Raw genomic sequence first — 22,034 nt, forward strand, 5'->3', positions numbered from 1 at the left:
ATTGGGAATTTAAAGCGCATACAATTACCCAAATAACCTATTCGTATGCTTAGAAAAAAAAAAAGTTGGTACGCTGACGGTCCATGAGAAAAAGAAACATCATTGCTCCATTGTCGTGTAGACGTATAAAGAAAGGGCAAAGAATATATCAAAGTCGTTTGTAAAGACAAAGCACGAAAATGGTGTAGAACCGTTCCTTTAGTCCATTATGATTGATGTTCTTGACGATACATATTAATCTATTACACGATTCGTATGCAAAGTCGTGTCTTGTTTATTTTTTAGGAGAACCTTAATTAGCTATCTTTAAGAAATTGTCTTTCCATTAAAACAACAAGCTCAATGATTAGAGAACCTCAATGAGTGATGAGGTTGAGTTTTAAAAGAGCTTCAGATAACACCTTGATTTTTTGAATTAGTGTACTTTATTTAGAATAGATTAACTAAATGCATGTAAAGTTGATATTGTTTTGATGCATATTTAATTTTGAATCATTTAAGGTTTGATCAACCAAAGATATGTGATGAAGAATTTCAAGTTTTAACCATGAAAGTAAGATCAAAATGACCACTAAGTAAAGAAGAATGATTGAAAATTTATCTCAAAACGGCTCGTGTTAACTGGCATGTATGGTAAAAATTTAATATTTTCGCAAACACAAACATAATGTAGAATATGATTTTACAAACTCTGATGTTAAAATTGTTTTTAACACATTATTCATGATCATTTTGAATACATATATAGGATAACAAAATTTTATAGTATACGATTTTGTAAAACCGCAACATACCTCCATTTAAACTTACTTCCAATGTTATCCTTGTGAACACTTGGCCGACACCTTGACACCTTGATATTGAACACAAAGAGGCCAATTATATGATTCTAGTCATGTTAAAGGAAATATTCGAACGACATTTTAAGTAAATTTATTTTGAGAACCTAAAAGGTCGAGTCCTAAATGTTAGGCAAAGAACATGTCGAGAATGAATTGAAATGTACGTCCATCAGATGTCCCATAAGGATGCATAATATGCATTTAGTTTCCATCACAATGTAATGAGTTAAAACAAACGTGCAAAACATACTTGGAATAAAAACTAGTGAGTGAAGGCTAACGTGACAAACATTTTGAGTATCTATATGTTACACTATTCACTTATTCTTCTAGTTCACTTGTACGGTTGGAAAAAAGGACTAATAATTAAACAATAACAAAATACCATATCGGAATAAATACATACCATATTGAATGGTTTTAAGATACCTACGATTTATTTGTCTAGTGATATAGTGTCCTCCTTACAAAAGTAATTTGTGGATTCAAATCATTTTAAATGCAAGGCTTAGAGGATTATATGACAAAAAAAAAAAGAAAAGAAAAGAGTTAAGTGTCATTTTAGTACCTGTGATTTGGCTAACTACGCAACTTTAGTACCTATTCTTTATTTTGTGCAAATGGCTACCTCAGTTTCAAAAAACTTGCATTTTTAGTACTTTTTTCTAGCCCCGTCTATTTTTTCCATTAAGTTAGGGATAATTTGATAACTTTGATATTTTCTTTGTTTTTTTCTTCTCTTCTAACGCTTATATCTTGTAAACACGAAATCCACAAATCATAACATCAAAATTCAAATCCTAAATCCCCAAACCCTTTCTCCATATCATCATAGAGTTTGAATTTTGACGATATTTGGAGATTTAGGATTTTGATTTTGATGTTATGATTTGGGGATTTAGGGTTTACAAGATATAAGCGTTAAAAAGAAAAGAAAAAAACAAAAAAAATAACGAAGTTATCAAATTATCCCTAACTTAACGGAAAAAATAGACGGGTTAGAAAAAAAGTACTAAAAATGCAAGTTTTTTAAAGCTGAGGTTGTCATTTGCACAAAATAAAGAATAGATACTAAAGTTGCGTAGTTGGCCAAACCACAAGTACTAAATGGCACTTAACTAAAAAAACGATTTAAGGTTGCACAAAGTGCTTTCGGGAGCTTCATTGGGGAAGCAAATTTGGATCGGGACCGCAGGGGGAGAGACGTTGTTCCTGCTCTCCTGATTCTCGTTTCCCTGAATTCTTCTCTTTCTCTTTACATTTCTTCTCCTGATCGGGAAGGCCACACCCCACACCGAACGTTTCAAAAATATTTTGTACCAATTTGTTGGTGTGGCTATCATCTACTAGAGTAACTTGTACAGGTTGTTGCATACATTTTTGCCCGCTTACATGTCTCTTTATTATAATTGGATTGTTTTTATGATATTTTAAAATTATTTTACTTTTAGTAAAGTTATTGTTTTTAAAAGGATTTTACAAGCATCAAGTGAAATGAAATACTGCTTTATCTAAAAGAATTCGAATACTTACAATATGATATGTTAAAAGCATGACCATTATAAATTTAAAAACGACCAAGAAAATCACAAACCAAATAATATAAGTAATCGGATAAACTTGGCTATATCCTATTGTAATATAATCAAATCTGCTTTTTTATAGAAGTATAAATACATAAATCAGATAAAATCGGATTTGACAATCAACCAATATGTACATAATATTATTTCATCCGTCCCATTATAAGTGTCTACATTTTCTTTTTTATTTGTTCCATTACAAGTGTCCACTTTCAGATTAAAACCACCCTTCTAATTAACTTCTTGGTTATCATTAGATAGCTTGACTAATTAACATCATAACATATCACGCTACCGTCAAATAGACAGATTTAATAAGCGTATTGTGGTTTGAATAATCTTAGAAAAAATATGATTGGATGAAACGTGATGGGCCTAACATTCCCTTTTAAGCCCTCTTGAGTTTTAAGGTATTGAGTGACTGGATGATGCCTTCACAACTAACAATCTTATCTGAAAAAATTGCGGATGATATCATATTTAATGCATAACCAATATTTATGATATCAGAATTTTTGAAACATAATCAGTCATTAAAGTAACTTCTCTACACTTCTCTCCATTTGTCAAGAATATATATAGAAACATAATATAAATAATAACTAAAATACAACCATTTTATAGGTGGTGAAGGTGGTGCTTTCAAATTATTATTCTAAAATAGTTATTAATATATTTAAATTTTAAAGTCAAAAAAATTAACCAAAAGGTCAACCAAAGTCAAAAAGTTAACCACATTATTTTCAACTTATTACTAAATAATTACACATAATTATATATTATCCAAACTCTTCTATAAATACCCTAATTCTACTACCTTCTCCAACACCCCTCTCTCTCTATACTCTCTACACTTAAATGGCACCAGCAAGAGTTGGAACCACCGGAGAAACATTTAACAAGGTGAACTTCGCCGCCCCGAGAAGCTTTGGGACGGCGTTGAAGTCTGACTTGAAGGAAACCTTGTTCCCGGATGACCCCTTTCATGACTTTAAAGGCAACCCATTGCCAATAAAGGCCAAGAAAGCCTTAAAATATTTTGTTCCGATCTTCGAATGGCTACCAAAATACACCCGAAAGCTGTTCATGCATGATCTTTTGGCCGGAATCACTATTGCTAGCCTTGCCATTCCTCAAGGGATTAGCTATGCTAAACTTGCTAATATCCCACCCATTATTGGATTATGTAAGTTTGTTAATTTTTGTTTGGTTTAATTAAAAACATTTATTGTCATTTGTTCGGAAACCGAAAAAACGGATTGGAAAATGAAATAACGGAAACCAATTAAAAATCGAAGGTTTGGTTTTATGTTTGCCATAAAAGCTGAATTCTCAATTTGGTTCCGGTATTGTATGTAACTCATGTAAGTTTATTTTTTTGTGGGGTACGCAAACATTTAATGTCTTTTGTTCAGAAATCGAAGAAACTGATTTGTAACCGATAAAACTAAAAATTTAAATAAAAATTTTTTACGTAGAAGTTGTAGTTTCAGTTCGGTTTCGATTTTGAGCATAATTAAAACTGAAACGATGAATCGAAGTGGATTAAAGAATTTTCAGTTTATATTTCGTTAAGTAATTCGTAATAATTTAATAAATGCGTAATCAAATATTGTAGTTTAAATGTATAGTAATTAATTAATAAATAACCAACAAAATTTTTGTTGTTTAATACCGATACCAAAATTCAAAAAAAATGAATACTGTTACTGAAAATACTCGGTATGGTATGACCAATTTGGTACCAGTGTCGACAACAACAATTGGTACCATACTGGTACCACTTACTCATCCATAGGTTTAACCCCAAAACCAAATCAAAACAACCCTACACATACCCCTATTTTTACCCAAAACTGATATAGCAATAAACATTACATGTTACAAACAAACTTTAATTGTACTTTTCATTGCAGATTCAAGTTTTGTTCCACCTCTAATCTACGCCGTTTTCGGGAGCTCAAAACATTTAGCCGTCGGGACAGTAGCCGCTAGCTCATTAATCATAGCCGCAACAATCGAAACAAAAGTGAACCCGGCTGAAAACCAAGAACTCTATGTTAATCTAGTGTTTACAGCTACACTCGTATCCGGTGTAACTCAACTCATACTTGGTGTTTTCAGGTTAGTTCATTCACACATACACACCAATCTTGATCTCATGCATGCTTGTATCTATGACTAATTAAAATACTTATTATTTTTCTTTTTATCATTATTATTATTATTATTATTATTATTATTTTTCGAAAGGCAACTTTATTTATGAAGATCACAAACCCGGTTAGCCAAAAACTAACCCTGGACAAAACAAAAACGTTTATTAGCTAAGGAGAGGATTCTTAATCCACTCAGTTCAACCAACAAAAAGTTTAACACTACGACTATAACACCACAAATTATGTATTATTAATTATATTATATATATGCAAACAGGTTGGGAATTTTGGTGGATTTTTTGTCACATTCTACAATCCTTGGATTCATGGGAGGGACAGCCACATTAATATGTCTTCAACAACTTAAAGGGATTTTGGGTTTGAAGCATTTTACTACGCATACGGATATGGTATCCGTTATACGCGCTATCTTCAAAAACAGAAAAGAGGTATATTACTCGGGTTAAATAATTAATCAAAACGATATAAATATCATATATGTTGAATAATGCAAAAAAATGTATAGTTTACAAAGTTTTTATGATCAAACTTAACTTTTTCTTAAGTGAATGATGTTTTATAAAAAAATTGTAGATGATTTAGATTGGAAGATAGTCGAAAAAGCGGGTCCCACAAGTCGTGACGGACATGTTTTGCTTATCTTTCGGTCGATCGATGCACTCGTAACACATTCTGTTGTCTTTTCAATCTTCTAACATGCATGTTTGATTCCAACTCCTGTCACTTTACAAAAGTTGTTTGATGTTATTGATCATGACTAACATGCTTCATGTCAATCCTCCTATAGTGTTTATATATAATTATATTATTCTTGTGACAAATAACGTAATCATATTGCTAGAAGGATATTAAACATAATATTACAAGCTTTGTCAGTATTGGAATTACATTTTTTTCCGGCAAATTACAATACTTCTTATACATACGCTCCCAAAACTCCTATAAATATGCGTCTCTTGTTCGGATTACAGTTTTAAAATTATTTTGGCATTATTTATATAACCGAGTGGGATACCCTCCCAAGACCCCTATAAATATATGTTTTGCGTGACGCGATTAAAAGAATATATCTAAATATATATCATATGGAATTATGGATAGTTAAATTGTTTTGAGTTTGTTTTATTGTTAAAAATATGATGTGACAATTATATGAAAAGAGTTTTTTTCGAGTATTTAGTTGTCATTAATTAATTATAACAAAGTATCCTTCTAATATTGTTTAATTGATTTTGCAGATAAGATGGGAAAGCACGGTTGTTGGTGTTATTTTCTTGGTCTTTCTTCAATTTACAAGATTTGTGGTAAGTGACACTACTAAAAAGCAATAGTCTTTTATAGAGGTGCACAAATCAGGTTTTTCTGATACTGGGTTTTAGTTATAAAACCTAACTTATGTGTGATCGGGAATTGGAAAATAAGGTTTTGATACTAAAATGCATATTTTATCAAGTTTGGTACTAAAAATCATCCTGGTTCCTGGTATTTTTACCGAGTACGGTTCTAGTTAGAGGTGCACAAAATACCCGAACCCGGAACCGGACCCGAAATAAAAACCCGGAATCGGTTTTTATAATACCCGGGTTTTAATACCTAAACCCGTACCCGACCCTACCCGTAGGGTACAGATAGGGTATGCATTTCGGTACTAAAACCTGAACCCGAACCGGACCCGATTTGTACCCGGTATTGCCCGAAAACCGACCGGTTCCGTACCCGGAACAGGGTTTCTTAAATACCCGATGTATACCTGAAAAATACATTAAAAATACCCGAAAAATACCCCTAAAAAGTGCAAACTTTTAAAAAAAATCTAATCTATACCCGAAAAATACCCGGAAAAAACCCCAAAAACCCGAAAATAAGGTTTTTTCAGTACCCGAATATAGGGTATTCAAATACCCGGTTTTTGAATACCCGGTTCTATACCCGACCCGAACCCGTTGCATAGGGTATGGTTTTTAGAGACAATACCCGGACCCGAACCCGACCCGGTTATTACCAATACTCGATTTTCCAATGCCCGGTTATACCCGAATCCAATTCCATACCCGAACCCGAGTATTTAAACCTGATTTGTGCACCTCTAGTTCTAGTTGAGGTTTTTTTGCACCTCTAGTCTTTTGAGACAATAAATTGCAACAACTCTTGCTAATTTCAAACGCATAATCATAATAAATATGAAAACAATATAAAAAGTTTTCATTTTAGTGACAAGTGGTTAATTTTAACATTGTTGATGACACGCTTCAAACGAATTAGGTGGATTACTTTATAACAACCCCTTGTGTCCCTAATAGGCGTGTTTCAACAATTTTGATAACAAATTTAAAAAGTTTTAGAGTATTTACCCGTTAAGAGACTCCATGAACAATTAAAATGTGTGTTTGTAAGAGAATCAATTCTGAGTAATATCTTATTGAAATCATTAAAAGACTATCAAATAGCCCCTTAGTTTTTCTTTAATGTATGATTGATGTTATTAATACGTGAATGTATATGAATTCGCAGAAACAAAAGAAGCCAAAACTATTTTGGGTGTCGGCAATAGGTCCAATGGTTGTGGTCACAAGTGGATGCATCTTTGCCTACCTAGCCCATGCCGAAAAACATGGCATTACAATTGTAAGTTCCATAATCTCCTAACTTTAACATAATTAATTGCATTTAATTAAATATCTCTAAACAATAACTAATTAATTCTATTAATCAAATTTAATAATTGTGATAAAACATTAAAACTAGAAAATTATGTAACACTTCCTATTAACAAAGGCATCGTATATCATTTTAATCTATAGCTAGACTTAGAAAAAAATACAACATATTAACGGCCACCCCAGTGTTTTTTTTTTTTTTTGACACATTAAGAAAAGGTTGTGTTATATAAAATGACGGATCTTAAAGTTTTGAGATATACGATACTTAAAATTACGCTTCACCAAGAAAGTTGAGGGATACCTGGCCCCCACATAGATCTGCCATTGGCTTGGTCATGAATAGTATTAAGAATAATATTGTGCTGATTTTGTTAAGTAGTTGGATTTGGTCCAAATTAATATTCAAGTGTCACGTTTTAGTCCTGGGTCCAAGATTAACACTTTTACTAGAAAGTTTAGTGCCACTATCATATGTTTCCACCAAACTATTGTTTTCTAAATTAGCATGCCACTATTTTGGCAACTATCAACCATCAATCACTAAACAAGAAACACAAAGATAGGATTAACATGAATAAAGATCGACATCATGTTGATATTGAAAACGAATATTATTACTAAGATGACAAATTAAATTTCGTCTTGGCTCGAGATAATTAGGCATGCATGCAACCGTTAAAACATATCTTAACGTAACAAAGTTAGTTTCGTATTAATTATGTTTAAGTTAATTGTTTTTTTTTAAAATAAATCAACCATGAAAAGTTACAATAAAAACCAACATATTTTTTTTTGTTATTAATTATTTATCCATTATTGTGTATTAATATGTTTGGAAAATATAGGTGGGTCACTTGGGTAAAGGAATAAATCCTTCCTCTCTAAAAAGATTGGATTTTGATCCCAAATATATATCGGCACCAATACAAGCAGGACTAATAACAGCCATGATTGCTCTTGCTGTAAGTACAAATTAATAGTATATATTAATATTTTATTTCATTATTTATATTATTATTGCTATTAATATATTTATATATGTAACTCCTTTATCTCCGTAACAAATTCATTTTTGAGTATTGATTCACATTTATTCTTATAATTTTTTTATTCAAATGTGAAATTTGGATATAGCATTTCTTGCCATATTCTTTAAATATTGTGAAATGGTGTACCGAATTTGATATCTACAGAAAATATTCTTGTTGGATAATATAAGGCATGTGATAAAATAAAACTACAAAAGTAAGTGATCTTTTTAACAAAATTGGAAATGAAGACAAGATTGATAAATTAGAGAATCAAGAGGAAAAAAAGAACCCATTAGGTGTTAAGTGTGTTTAATAGGTATGATTTAGAAATCATTCGAAAATAAAATGCATGTTATGGGTCAGGTATCTATTAGATAAGGATCTGGTCTAGATCCTTAGGGTTATTCTTTTACGGTCTTTTGTTAAAGCACTGTCTAGAATGAAATTTGTGGTTTTTCAGGAAGGGATAGCAATTGGAAGAAGCTTTGCCATAATGGAAAACGAACAAATTGACGGTAACAAGGAGATGATAGCATTTGGTCTCATGAACATAGTTGGATCTATCACGTCTTGCTACTTGACTACAGGTTTTGACTCTTAAATTAGAAAAGCGTTATTACTATGATCGACCAAGTATTAATTTGTTCACCTCTCCATTTGTTTATTAATTTCAGGACCATTTTCAAAAACTGCGGTGAATTACAACGCGGGGTGTAAAACACAAATGACTAACGTAGTGATGTCAATGTGTATGATGTTAACGTTACTCTTCTTAGCACCCCTCTTTAGTTACACTCCTCTTGTTGCCCTCTCGGCCATTATCATGTCAGCAATGCTTGGTCTTATTGAATATGAAAAGGCCTACCATCTCTACAAAACCGACAAGTTTGATTTCAGCATTTGCATGATTGCTTTCTTTGGTGTTGCTTTCATTAGTATGGACGTTGGCCTCATGTTGTCGGTATGTTACTTCTTCTGATAATCTTAATTTGAATATGTATTTCTTATTGTATTTTGAAACACCCATTCTCGTGTAATTGACACATAATATTTCTTATGTAGGTGGGGTTGGCGTTGTTGAGGGCCCTTTTGTATGTAGCTAGGCCGGCAAGTTCAAAACTTGGTAAAATACCAGATACCTATGTATATCGTGATGTAGAACAATACCCGGGTGCCATAGGCATTCCCAAGACTATAATTTTACAAGTTGGTTCTCCCATTTACTTTGCAAATTCTGGTTACTTGAGAGAAAGGTTAGTTGCATGTTGAAATCTTGATTTTTCTATCTAACATTAAAATTGACATATTAATAATCATGATTTTGGTCTTTTGAAGGATTTTGAGATGGGTTAGAGATGAAAAAGCCAATAAAGATTCTCAAGGAGATGATGTTGAGTATGTTATATTAGACTTGGGAGGTAATATTTCATTGATTTTCATCAAGTCTTATGAAACCTATAAACTCATAAACTCTTATACCATATTTATTTTGTTTTTTTTATGAAAAATGTTTTGATTTAACACATTTTTACCCTTGCTAACAAAAAGTTCTTGGATCAAACACCCTTTAACTATATCCTGGTTCAAACAATGATATTAATTATGTTCTTTTACTAGGAGTTACATCTATTGACATCACGGGTGTCGAAACCCTAACTGAAATTTGTAGAAGTTTGGAAGTCAAAGAAATCAAGGTAGTCAACGTTAATCGATAATGTTCTCTATTTTGTAACAAGTACTTCAAGGATTTGTGACCGATTGTTTTCGCATGTAGGTTGTCATAGTAAATCCAAGACTCGAAGTTATGGAGAAATTAATTGTTACACACTTTATCGACAAAATTGGAAAAGAACGCGTGTTTCTTTCTATTGACGAAGCAATCGAAGGTTGCAAGTTTTCTCTTGTTCACTCTAAGGATTATGGTAGCCAAGAATGTTAAGATAAACGAAAGTATTTGTGTTGAAGGAATCGGATGAAAAGAATATGTATGTATCTATCATCTTCGTGGTTTATTGTAAATGCATTAATCCATCTTGCAATAGAATGGCTCGTGTGAAATCAAAGTAACAAATTAATGTATAGTATCTATGTTTGTTTGACGGAAGTTTATTTATGTTCGTCCGCTTAATAAACGAACCAGACATGAACAAATAATTTCATTTTGTAACTTTAACGGACGAACATGGAAAGTGGCCACGTTCGTTCAATAGTGTCCGTGAACATCCAACAACGTTCGTCCGGTAACATCCATCCCTTAGGTTTGTTTATGTCCGTCCGTCCGTCCGGTAATGTATAATATTATGTAATTAGTTTGTTTTATTTATTTTGTTTTCTACCATATTACCCAGCTCTCATGCCCTTATCTTGGTTTGTTCACTAGAGTCGTTTATTTATGTTTGTTCATTAATATTCATTAGTGTACATTGGGGTCCGTTAGTGTTTGTTTGTTCGTTGGTATCCGTTTACAATATTAACAAACGGACAATAACAAACTCAATTCATCAATGGACGGACACGGTCACGAATTTCCGATCACCAGAGTGTTCGTGAACCGTCCGTTTACGTCCCTACATTTGTATGTTTTGTTTGGTTAAAGAAAAAAAAAAGATATATTTACACGTTCGCAGGTTATTGCCTACAGATCACCGACAAATAGTAGTTAAAAACTCAAAATTTATTGTTATTGTTACATAATATGTTTGTGTAGACAGTAAACTGTCATGATCACCGACAGTTCACCACCATAATGTAACAAATTCATATTTGTAGTTAACACATGTTACTAGATCCGTGAGTGAATTTTTGGCTAATAGAAATATGTTTCCTAGCCGTAAATAAAAACATTCCATATATATGTATCTATAAGACTTGGCAATTAGTTGGGTTCAAGCCGGGTATGGCTAATCCCAGTCTCATATCCAGTTATAACGTTATCATAATTTAAATAATATATTTATAACTTTTATATAATTTTATGTATATACTTCATAGCATATAAAATATAAGTATTATCATTAAATACGTACATATCTTAAAAGAAAGTTTCGGGTACGATTCAAGTACATAGTTAGGGTAAACGGGTATGTTGTTTCTTGTAATTGAGCATATATCACTTAATCTCATACCCGTGAAAAATTTTGAAGTCTCATCCCATATCAGGCCCAATACGATAATACTTGTCAGGCTTCGAGTATACGTGTCATGGATGTTTAAGATATCAGGTATACCCGACTTAGTTTTTTTTTATCCCTAATAAGATAACATAACAAAACAATATTACTTTATCTATTTATCTATAATATATAACAAATTAATATTACTTTCTCTCACATTTCCCATTTTTATTGGTATAGTAAATCTTATGACATATATTTATACTATTTCTATACCCATATTTTGAATATGTCAACAATATTAAGATCTCATATTTATCCACGAGCCGAATGTATGTGGATAAATATTATTTACCTTCCATATGAATCTGTCAAAAAGATGCTACCACTTTATTCTCTAACTAACATATTTACCAACCTTCTATAAAAAACACTATTCCTAACACACTTTCTGATCCCATTTTCCGCATTTATCTCTCACACACACTTACAAATACAAATATGTTTCCGATGGATGTAAAACACGATGTTGATAAAGTGAATTTCGCCCCGCCGAGGACTTTCTTGACGGCATTCAAGTCGGATTTGAAGGAAACATTATTTCCTGATGATCCATTTCATGACTTCAAGGGAAAGACATTATCCGAAAAGGCAAAAAAATCGTTACAATATTTTGTTCCGGTGTTCCAATGGCTCCCGAATTACACCGGGAAGCTGTTTATGTACGATTTGTTAGCCGGAATCACTATTGCTAGCCTTGCTATCCCTCAAGGGATTAGCTATGCAAAACTTGCTAATATCCCACCTGTCATTGGTTTATGTAAGTTTTATATTTGTTTCATGTTTTTGTATGCATGCAACAAAGGTGTTTACATAACGTTTAGGGGTGTAAACCAGTCGAGCTGATCATTTAATTTAATTTACGGAGAGCTTGTGCTTGGCTCATTCGAGTTTTGTTTCTAAAGCTCAAACTCAACACGTTAGTAGTTTTTCAAGTAGAGATCGACTCATTTTCGATTTGTTAACTATTTTGTATATATTTATAATTATTTATATGTATAATTTTAAAATATAAATTTATGTATATATATAATATATACATTATCTGTTATTTAATTTACTTTTATCAAAATTTTATATATAATAATTATTATTAACTAAATATATATTTTACATAAAAATGGGCTTGTTTATTATATTAAACATGCTTTTCTTTCAAGCTAATCTCGAGTAGCTTGCTATTAGCTTGGCTTGATTACACCATTCATAATTTCTTACACCCTAATTTATGTAATTAACTCAACCGGTCCATTTGATGTGCAGATTCGAGCTTTGTCCCGCCTTTAATCTACGCAATTTTTGGCAACTCAAAGCATTTAGCCGTTGGGACTGTAGCTTCAAGCTCATTGATCATAGCTGGTGCTATAGAAAAGAGAGTGCATGAAGCCGATAATCCCCAACTCTATCTTAATCTGATCTTCACCGCTACACTCATATCCGGTGTAATTCAGCTGATTCTTGGTGTTTTCCGGTGAACTAGCTCATTGATACACAAATTTTATTTTATTTTTTGTTTAATGTATATATGACTAGCTAATTGGTGTTGCATTGTATGTTTTTTTTATGTTATTAAACAGGTTGGGTATTTTGGTGGACTTTTTGTCACATTCTACAATTACTGGATTCATGGGAGGGACAGCAACAATAATATGTCTTCAACAACTTAAAGGCATTTTTGGTTTGAAGCATTTTACTACACATACTGATGTTGTATCTGTTACCAAGGCCATCTGGAAGTTTAAACATGAGGTATAATGCTTAAAGATAGATTATATATTTATATTTCATAAGTCAAGAAAACTATAGGAACGACTATGTTTGATTCGCATTTAATTCTTACCCTCTAATCATAACTCCGTCACCTCTCAGTCTCTCAAATTTTACGTCGTAATTTTGTGCCATTTTGAAATAGCATACAAAAAATGTATGCCATAATATTCCAATTTATTAGGATCTTAAGCAAGAATTATTATTATTATTATTATTATTATTATTATTATTATTATTATTATTATTATTATTATTATAAAAAGGGCCAAATTTTTTAAGCATTGATCGAGTGTGATTTGCGTTCGATATTTCTTGTTCTCTAATCGCGACTCCTTTAACAGTTAATCTCTTAAAACTTTTGGAATTGTATGATTTTGTGCCCTTTTGAGATAGTATACAAAATATGTACAATATTCCAATGTTTTAGTATCTTAAGCAGAAATTTATTTTTTTTGTATAAAGGCCCCGATTTTAGAATCTGCTTTAGACCCTCGAAATCTCAACAAGTATAGTATGATTAATTCTAAGTTTTACAAACCCGGCCTAAGTTGAAGAACATGTATGATGTATCACACATGATAATGTATAACACTTCATAACTAAAAGTGTGTTTGGTTTTACAGATAAGTTGGGAATGTACACTTGTGGGTATAGTCTTCTTGATCTTTCTTCAGCTAGCAAAAATGGTGGTAAGTGACACTCAAACATTATTTCATATACTCTCTATGCATTATTTCTTTAGTAATAGACATAGTTTTATCTTGTAATGAATCTTATTAGCTTCACTTATAAGTTATAACATTTAGCTGACAATTTTGGCATCATAAAAAGACATCAATATTGTTAACCTTTTATATTTTGTTATAAGGTCTAGTTTTGTTGTTATGTGTACAAATGTAAAAATGTTGTTTATTTTTCAGAAACAAAAGAAACCGAAGCTGTTTTGGGTGGCGGCAATAGCTCCAATGGCGGCGGTGGCAATCGGATGCATCTTTGCATATGCAGCAGACGCAGAGAAATATGGCATCGCGATTGTAAGTATTCTTTTTCGTTAAAGCGACTCACAAAATATATAATGAAAACACAACTTGTAAAGTTAGAATCATTACAAGAAAATGCCTTAATTAGCCATCGAAACTTAAGTCTCGATTTTTCGTTAAAACAACTCGACAAGTATGCAGTGGTGAAGGTTGCTTAATGCCGGGGGTGGCCCCGGGCCCCCCTTGTTTATTTACGCATTAGGGTAAATTTAGCCGTTTTCATCTGAAGTTTTTTATGCATGGTGTAAATTTAGCCGTTTTCGGCCGAAATTCCTTAGACGTAGTGTAAAATTTAACCGTTGTTGGCCGAAATTTTCTATAAGTAGTGTAAATTTAGCCGTTTTCGGCTGAAAATATGAGTCTGGCCACCTTTGTTTGTGAAATTTGTATACATTTTGAGTCTCCCTAGTGTCTTAGTCCAAGCTTCGCCACTGCAAGTATATAAATAATCTGGATTAATTATGCAGGTGGGGCCCTTGAAAAAGGGAATTAATCCTCCCTCTTTGAAAAATTTGGATTTTGATCCAAAATATATATCAGCACCTATTGAAGCAGGAGTCATAACAGCCTTTGTTGCTCTTGCTGTAAGTACACAATTTTTTTGAATTGCATTTAGGGCTGTCAACGAACCAAACATTCAGCGAACAGTTCATGAACCGTTCGGCAGAAAGCTCGTTTATTACAAGAAATTTTGTTCAAATAGTTAAGCAAACGAACATGAACAGAGCCCTCGTTCGTTCAATTGTGTTCATGAACGTTCGTTCAATTGTTCACGAACACATTGGAGTTTCTTGTACATATATATAATAAATCTAAACCTTTTATATTATTTACCTCTAATATAAAATAGGAAACCATATTCTCACATTGTTTTTGCATTATTTTTATTTCCTCTCATTATTCACATTGATGAATCATCGATTTTAATCTCTAGGCTTTGTTGATTTTTTAATTGTGTTCGTAAACCGTTCGTGAACACATTCATTTCCTTAACAAATAAACACGATCATAAAATCCCGTTCGATAAGTGTTCGTGAACCATTCATGAACACATTATGTCCTTAACAAACGAACATGAACAAGGCTTAGTTCATGTTCGTTCGTTTACAGCCCTAATTATATTTAAACTAAATGTAGTATTACAACTTATTATTTTATTATTCATCAAAGCACAACATTGAGAATAGAATATGACAACTTTCAGGAAGGAATAGCAATTGGAAGAAGCTTTGCATTAATGGTAAATCAACAAATAGATGGTAACAAGGAGATGATAGCTTTTGGACTCATGAACATTGTAGGATCTTTAACCTCTTGCTACTTAACTACAGGTTAGTTCTTTATTATTTCCAATATATTTTTTATTACAAGAAAATATTTTCTCTACATTTAATAAAAAACGATCTTTTCACGCATTTTTCAGGTCCATTTTCGAAAACGGCAGTGAATTACAACGCAGGGTGTAAAACACAAATGTCTAATGTAGTGATGGCAGTGTGTATGATGCTAACATTATTCTTCTTGGCCCCTCTTTTTAGTTACACTCCTCTTGTTGTTCTTTCGGCCATTATCATGTCAGCTATGCTCGGCCTCATTGAGTATGATAAAGCTTATCATCTTTACAAAACCGACAAATTTGATTTCTTGATTTGCATGGCTGCTTTCCTTGGTGTTGCCTTCATTAGTATGGACGTTGGTCTCATGTTTTCGGTATGTTGTTACTTATTATAATGATTAAACTATAACATGACCGGTTAATTAATGACAAGTTTCTTTCTTTTATAAAGGTGGGATTAGCCGTGATTAGAGCGCTTTTGTATGTAGCTAGACCGGCAAGTTCAAAGCTTAGCAATATACCGGATACTGGTTTGTATCGTGATGTAGAACAATATCCCGGTGCCATAAGTATTCCCAAGACACTAGTTTTGCAACTTGGTTCTCCAATTTACTTTGCAAATTCTAGTTACATTAGGGAAAGGTATAAAAGCTTGATTTCCATTTTGATTCATAACATAAAGTTTCGAAATTTATCACCAAAACCGACTGTTTTAATATGATTTTGCGATCTTTTAAAGGATTTTGAGATGGGTTAGAGACGAACAAGCCAATAAAAATTCTCAAGGAGATGATGTTGAGTATGTTTTATTAGATTTAGGAGGTAAGATCCAAAGGTCTTTAATTAAATGTTGTCATGTCCATAATGTTATCACTTTTAATATAAAAGTATAAATACTTGTTATGTTGATTTAACCAGGTGTTACATCTATTGATATCACCGGTATCGAAACCCTAATTGAAATTCGTAGAAGTTTAGAAGTTCAAGAAATCAAGGTAATTGGCGAATTTTGATTCGTATATTCTTTTGTTTAATTTAATACAAAATATCATATTTTTTTTAAGTAATTGTATTCGTGTTTGATATTTATACAGGTTGCCATAGTAAATCCGAGACTCGAGGTCATGGAGAAGTTGATCGTTACGAATTTTGTAGATAACATAGGAAAAGATCGCATTTTTTTGTCTATCAAAGATGCAATTGAGGGATGTAAATTTTCACTTGCACAGTAAATTGATTGTGGTAGTGAAAAATGCTGAATATATATAAACGAAAGCAATTGTGTCATTTGTATAGCAGTATAGTAACCATAAAGTAACTAAAAACAAAACATTACCCATAGATAATTAGATATACATAACAATGATATTCATACCTTTGGGCCTCTTATAGCTACTGAAAAAGCCCAAATATTTGCCGCTGGACAAAGCCCAAATACAATTAGATCTTGAGAATGATTAATATAGAGGTGCCGAAAAACTGGTTTTGAGCCTGACCTGTGGGTACGGATCGGTTTTGAGTTTCTCCCTTGAACCGACCCGGACCTAGGGGAACCGATTTCTGCCAATACCCGGTCAAATCCCGACCCGACCCTACCCGAAACTCTATAAAAACCCGATCAAATACCTGACCGTACCTGGAACCGGTTCTTACCTGACTTGGTTCTTGATTTTTGTTGACTATACCTAGAACCAGTTCCGGTTTTTGCTAGTTTATGCACCTCTAGATGAATCTGTCTAAGAAGCTCAAAGGGGCAAAGGGCTACGATCAATTTTCCAAGTGTAATGTTAAAAAAATTACATTTATTGAATGAAAATATATGACATTTTAAGATACTAATACTTTATCCAAGATATATGATACACATTAATAACTTTCCAATGAAAAATATTGAAAATTGGTCTGCAAACGCGATTCGAAAGACCAAAGATAACTTTTTTTGGGATAGCATATTGAGAGTTGGGCGTTGAAAGAGGCCGGTTAATAATTAAAACCATAACCCATTGATCGGATATATCATATCACTAAAATTTGACCAGACACTCATATCTTTCACTTTTGCTGTCAGTGACGATATCATTCTGACAAAGAAGTAATCTGATTTGCCCATGATTTTCGTTTATGTCGTTTTGAAATTATTTACAATATCTTAATTGTTATACAAATCAATCAATCGTACATTAGGTGAAGGCAAAAATACTTCTCTGCTAGAGTGAAATTGAACTCGGCAATTTGAGCGAAAATTATGAGTTACATTGGCTAAATTGTTTTGTTAGTATGTATTATTATTAGCCAATATATTATTGCTTAAATGACAAAAATATTTTGTGTAGGTTCCCGTGGGGCGTCGCTGATCGATACGAGATCCGCACGAGGTCTAGGAGTGCGGAATCCTCCTAGACTCGTTTAATGGTGTAGAAGACGAAGAACACGATTACACACATACAAACACACGAACAAACACACGAATGGGATAAACACATCTGCAAATCTTTTATATAATAACCGAAACACATTACATACCAAACACGAAAACAAATGACGGCCGACCCGAGGTGAGCTCTACCTCGGGCCGTCCCACACGACTCTCCCTCTCGGTTACTCTCTAGACAATTAAACTGATCACCAAAACACTCTGACTTTCTGGATACTCAAACCTAAACAAGACACACATATATATATATAAACAACTTCGCGGGCTTTGGCTTGGGCCTGTAGGCGAAGTTGTTCTTAACTTCGCCTATGGCGAAGTTGTTATAACTTCGCCTAAGGTGAAGTTGTTCTAACTTCGCCTATGGCGTCTCCGCTGGTCAGAATTGCATAGCGACGGTCACAAAATGCACCAACAGACTCCCCTTTGACCGTTGCTCTCAATTCTAACAAACATAAAAGATCATCTGTTACAAAACATGCACCAACAGACTCCCTCTTAACTGATGATCTTCTGTTTGCTCTTCAACCAGCCGTGTCTGAAACTGTCTTGTAGCTTCACAAATCTACCAATCACCCAGCGTCTTCCATATCTGATCTCCCCTTCAGTGTAAGCTTCTCCGACTATAATGATTGAGGTCTTTGAAATGCATGCATCCCCGTGCCTAATTGATCATCTCAACCAATCACGTGAGTCCTTCTGACTTCACCAACACGTGAAGTTCTTCTAACTTCACCAACATGTGAAGTTGGGCTCCCTCCACAACTTCACCAACACGTCGGCATACGATAAGGTTTAATCTTCAACTACTCAACATCAAGTGATCAATTTCATCACAAAACCACCTTGACAGAATCTAACACACATGACCATTAATTAATCCGAAGCATCTTCAATCACCAGGGATAACGATCAAGAACATAAACACTTTAATTCCAGATTAAATCCAACTTGTTCCAGAATTTTCACTTTAATAAATAAGCATCACGTTTCAGGATCCAATTCTCGAACGCCTTGAAAATAACATAAATAATATGCTCTGACCGCAATCCAGTTGGTCAGTTGGTCAACCTCGAACAACAACTATTTCATTGCCCACAAACACCCGAATATGTGTCAATATCCAGTTTCAATCAATATCCCATTCACAACCTCAACTCCATATCCATAGTTGACACGTATTTGTTCACACGTAAGACAAAGAGATAACAAGTTTCACTCGTTGACGGAACAACGTCTTAGGTCTCACAATAATCGTGTACACCTGGCCATACAGACGAAAACTCCAAACAAATTTTTTTTTTTTTTTTAACTTCGCCTAAAGTCAACTTCGCCTAAAAGTCAACTTTGTCTGTCCATAACTTCGCCTGTCCATAAAATTTAAGAGACAACTTTGCCTGAACCCCATAACTTCGCCTGCGGCGGCTGTTCGGCCAAAAACGCATCAGAAACGTGCCAGGAACACCAAAACGCAGATCTCGAACCATAGCATAGGAGCCTAAGGCTCTGATACCACTTGTAGGTTCCCGCGGGGCGTCGCTGATCGATACGAGATCCGCACGAGGTCTAGGAGTGCGGAATCCTCCTAGACTCGTTTAATGGTGTAGAAGACGAAGAACACGATTACACACATACAAACACACGAACAAACACACGAATGGGATAAACACATCTGCAGATATTTTATATAATAACCGAAACACATTACATACCAAACACGAAAACAAATGACGGCCGACCCGAGGTGAGCTCTACCTCGGGCCGTCCCACACGACTCTCCCTCTCGGTTTCTCTCTAGACAATTAAACTGATCACCAAAACACTCTGACTTTCTGGATACTCAAACCTAAACAAGACACACATATATATATATATAAACAACTTCGCGAGCTTTGGCTTGGGCCTGTAGGCGAAGTTGTTCTTAACTTCGCCTATGGCGAAGTTGTTATAACTTCGCCTAAGGTGAAGTTGTTCTAACTTCGCCTATGACGTCTCCGCTGGTCAGAATTGCATAGCGGCGGTCACAAAATGCACCAACAGACTCCCCTTTGACCGTTGCTCTCAATTCTAACAAACATAAAAGATCAACTGTTACAAAACATGCACCAACATTTTGTCTAAAACATAGTACCCTAATTTTCTTTTGGTTTTACTTATTTTTCTTATGTATATGTACTTTACTAGTGGGCCAATATTGAGTGGGAACTTGTCCATCCCATAGCTAGGTACTAGGTCTAAGGCTACATATTATTTATTTTTATCTTCAAAAATACATTATTTGGTCTCATCTAAACGTATAAACTCAAATTGCTTGTGAATCACCCAAAATCAATTTGCTAAAACTCTAATTAAGTCAAGCTTAAATGAGCTTGAGTTGACATCAACCCTTAATCAACCAGAGTCTCATAAACCACACTTAACTAGTACCGATCATAAAACTATTACATTACTAAATTACGTTAATATTATCCCCCATTTATGGCCCAGTGGTAGGAGACTTAGGTTATCCAGTGGAAACCCAAGTTCGATCTCCACTTGTGGCACTTTGAGTGTATATATTAACAATGAAATATCTGAGCTAGGCCTTGCGAGGTTGTCAATTCGGATCCTAAGCCCACCGGGGTTTTAGTCCCATTGTGTGTTACCTCGAAGAGTTTCACTTTTGTGGTGGCACAACGACTGTTAAGTCACCGCCGACCGTATAGTTTCCCGGGGAATGCCCATGCCAAACTCTAAAACCAACCTGGGCTCAATCAAAACAACATAGTCTGGCCGGAATTGAGCAACGGGGCTCTCCAAACTGAAAAATACGGTGGATTAATACACAAGAAAGTCGTCGTCCAAAAAAATTATATATGTTAATATTATTTCTTAAAATTTTAGAACAGGGTCCATATTAGTTGTTATGCATAATAAACCAATCTAATTAGATATTTAGATTCTTAGGCCTTGATCTCCTATGGCCCAACATTATTCACTAAACAACCTTGTTTAGCATCCAACAGACAACATTAATAATGGTAGCCCATGATTTGTGATCTCATTACCCTCACAGTATCATAGATTCATATCTATGTACCAAAAATATTTGCATTGTGTTGGACCAAATATTTGCACTTAGGTTTTTAACTTTATGCAGTCAAATATGTACCAACTGCTTCCACAGTTGTACCTTGTGTCGGCACAAATTAGTTCTAGCCTTCCTATAAGTTAATGCAATGTGACCACAACCCACACACATGTCTCTTTCAATCCATCAAACCTATAAACTAACCTAACAACCTTCCCATCTTTAATTGATAAAGAAAAACTATATACATTTCGGTACCGGTACTACTGATGTTTCTATGCAAATATTGTGAAATATCATAACGTGACACGTGTATATACGCGGCGGAATATGTATGTTCGTAAAAGAAAACGATGGTTTTAAACGCAACATTATAAACTTTTAATCGTATAATTAACTCATGCATGTTAGAGTGTTAGACCCACCAATATAGGTTAGTCACATTATTTTTATTACTTAGATGCGTTGTTATAACCTGTTTAGTTGAACCGTTATAATCAACCATGTATCATGAATTTATTTATTTTTTAAATGCCATTTATTTGTATATAAAAACATTATGTATTCTAAGTAAAGGTAAAAAAAGTTGATTTTTAGTGTATACCTATTTTAAAAAATAATAATGAAATGTCTAGATCATATAAAGCAAAAGTCACTTTTTTATTTTATTCAATTTAAGTAAAGATATATTGTTCTCTCCTATATGAAACCAACTTAAAGAGAGAAGCACAATAACCATATAAGATCAAGTGTAGTAGTTTAAGTTAAAAGTGCAAAAGTAATTATCGCGTCACTAACACGTAGACAAGGGCTCTCCCTCGCTTTTTTTGTTCGTTTTTGTATGTAATGGTTTGACTACGTAATTGAAAAAATAAAGTGAAGTTTATGTCAATATGATCGGTGAAAAGTTGGTGGACC

The 22,034-nt window shown here is 33.6% G+C and overlaps 2 protein-coding genes across 2 annotated transcripts; both read left to right on the forward strand.

The window, feature by feature from the left end:
• Nucleotides 1–3,256: 3,256 nt before the first annotated feature.
• LOC143559363 (putative sulfate transporter 3.5) lies at nt 3,257–10,306 on the forward strand. Its single transcript, XM_077047959.1, has 12 exons — nt 3,257–3,611; nt 4,342–4,549; nt 4,862–5,033; nt 5,844–5,909; nt 7,117–7,230; nt 8,111–8,227; nt 8,757–8,883; nt 8,971–9,257; nt 9,359–9,549; nt 9,632–9,714; nt 9,914–9,990; nt 10,071–10,306. The coding sequence occupies exons 1-12, from the start codon at nt 3,284–3,286 to the stop codon at nt 10,233–10,235; spliced, it is 1,935 nt and encodes a 644-aa protein (XP_076904074.1). The 5' UTR covers nt 3,257–3,283; the 3' UTR covers nt 10,236–10,306.
• Nucleotides 10,307–11,860: 1,554 nt separating this feature from the next.
• On the forward strand, nt 11,861–16,847 carry LOC143559364 (putative sulfate transporter 3.5). The gene is made up of 12 exons (XM_077047960.1): nt 11,861–12,229; nt 12,733–12,940; nt 13,047–13,218; nt 13,863–13,928; nt 14,160–14,273; nt 14,747–14,863; nt 15,484–15,610; nt 15,703–15,989; nt 16,067–16,257; nt 16,355–16,437; nt 16,534–16,610; nt 16,710–16,847. The coding sequence occupies exons 1-12, from the start codon at nt 11,911–11,913 to the stop codon at nt 16,845–16,847; spliced, it is 1,899 nt and encodes a 632-aa protein (XP_076904075.1). The 5' UTR covers nt 11,861–11,910.
• Nucleotides 16,848–22,034: the final 5,187 nt, after the last annotated feature.

Source organism: Bidens hawaiensis, unplaced genomic scaffold (assembly GCF_021521415.1).
Source record: "Bidens hawaiensis isolate Kalapana, Puna unplaced genomic scaffold, B.hawaiensis_p1.1 tig00019814_1, whole genome shotgun sequence".
NCBI classification, from domain to species: Eukaryota; Viridiplantae; Streptophyta; class Magnoliopsida; order Asterales; family Asteraceae; genus Bidens; species Bidens hawaiensis.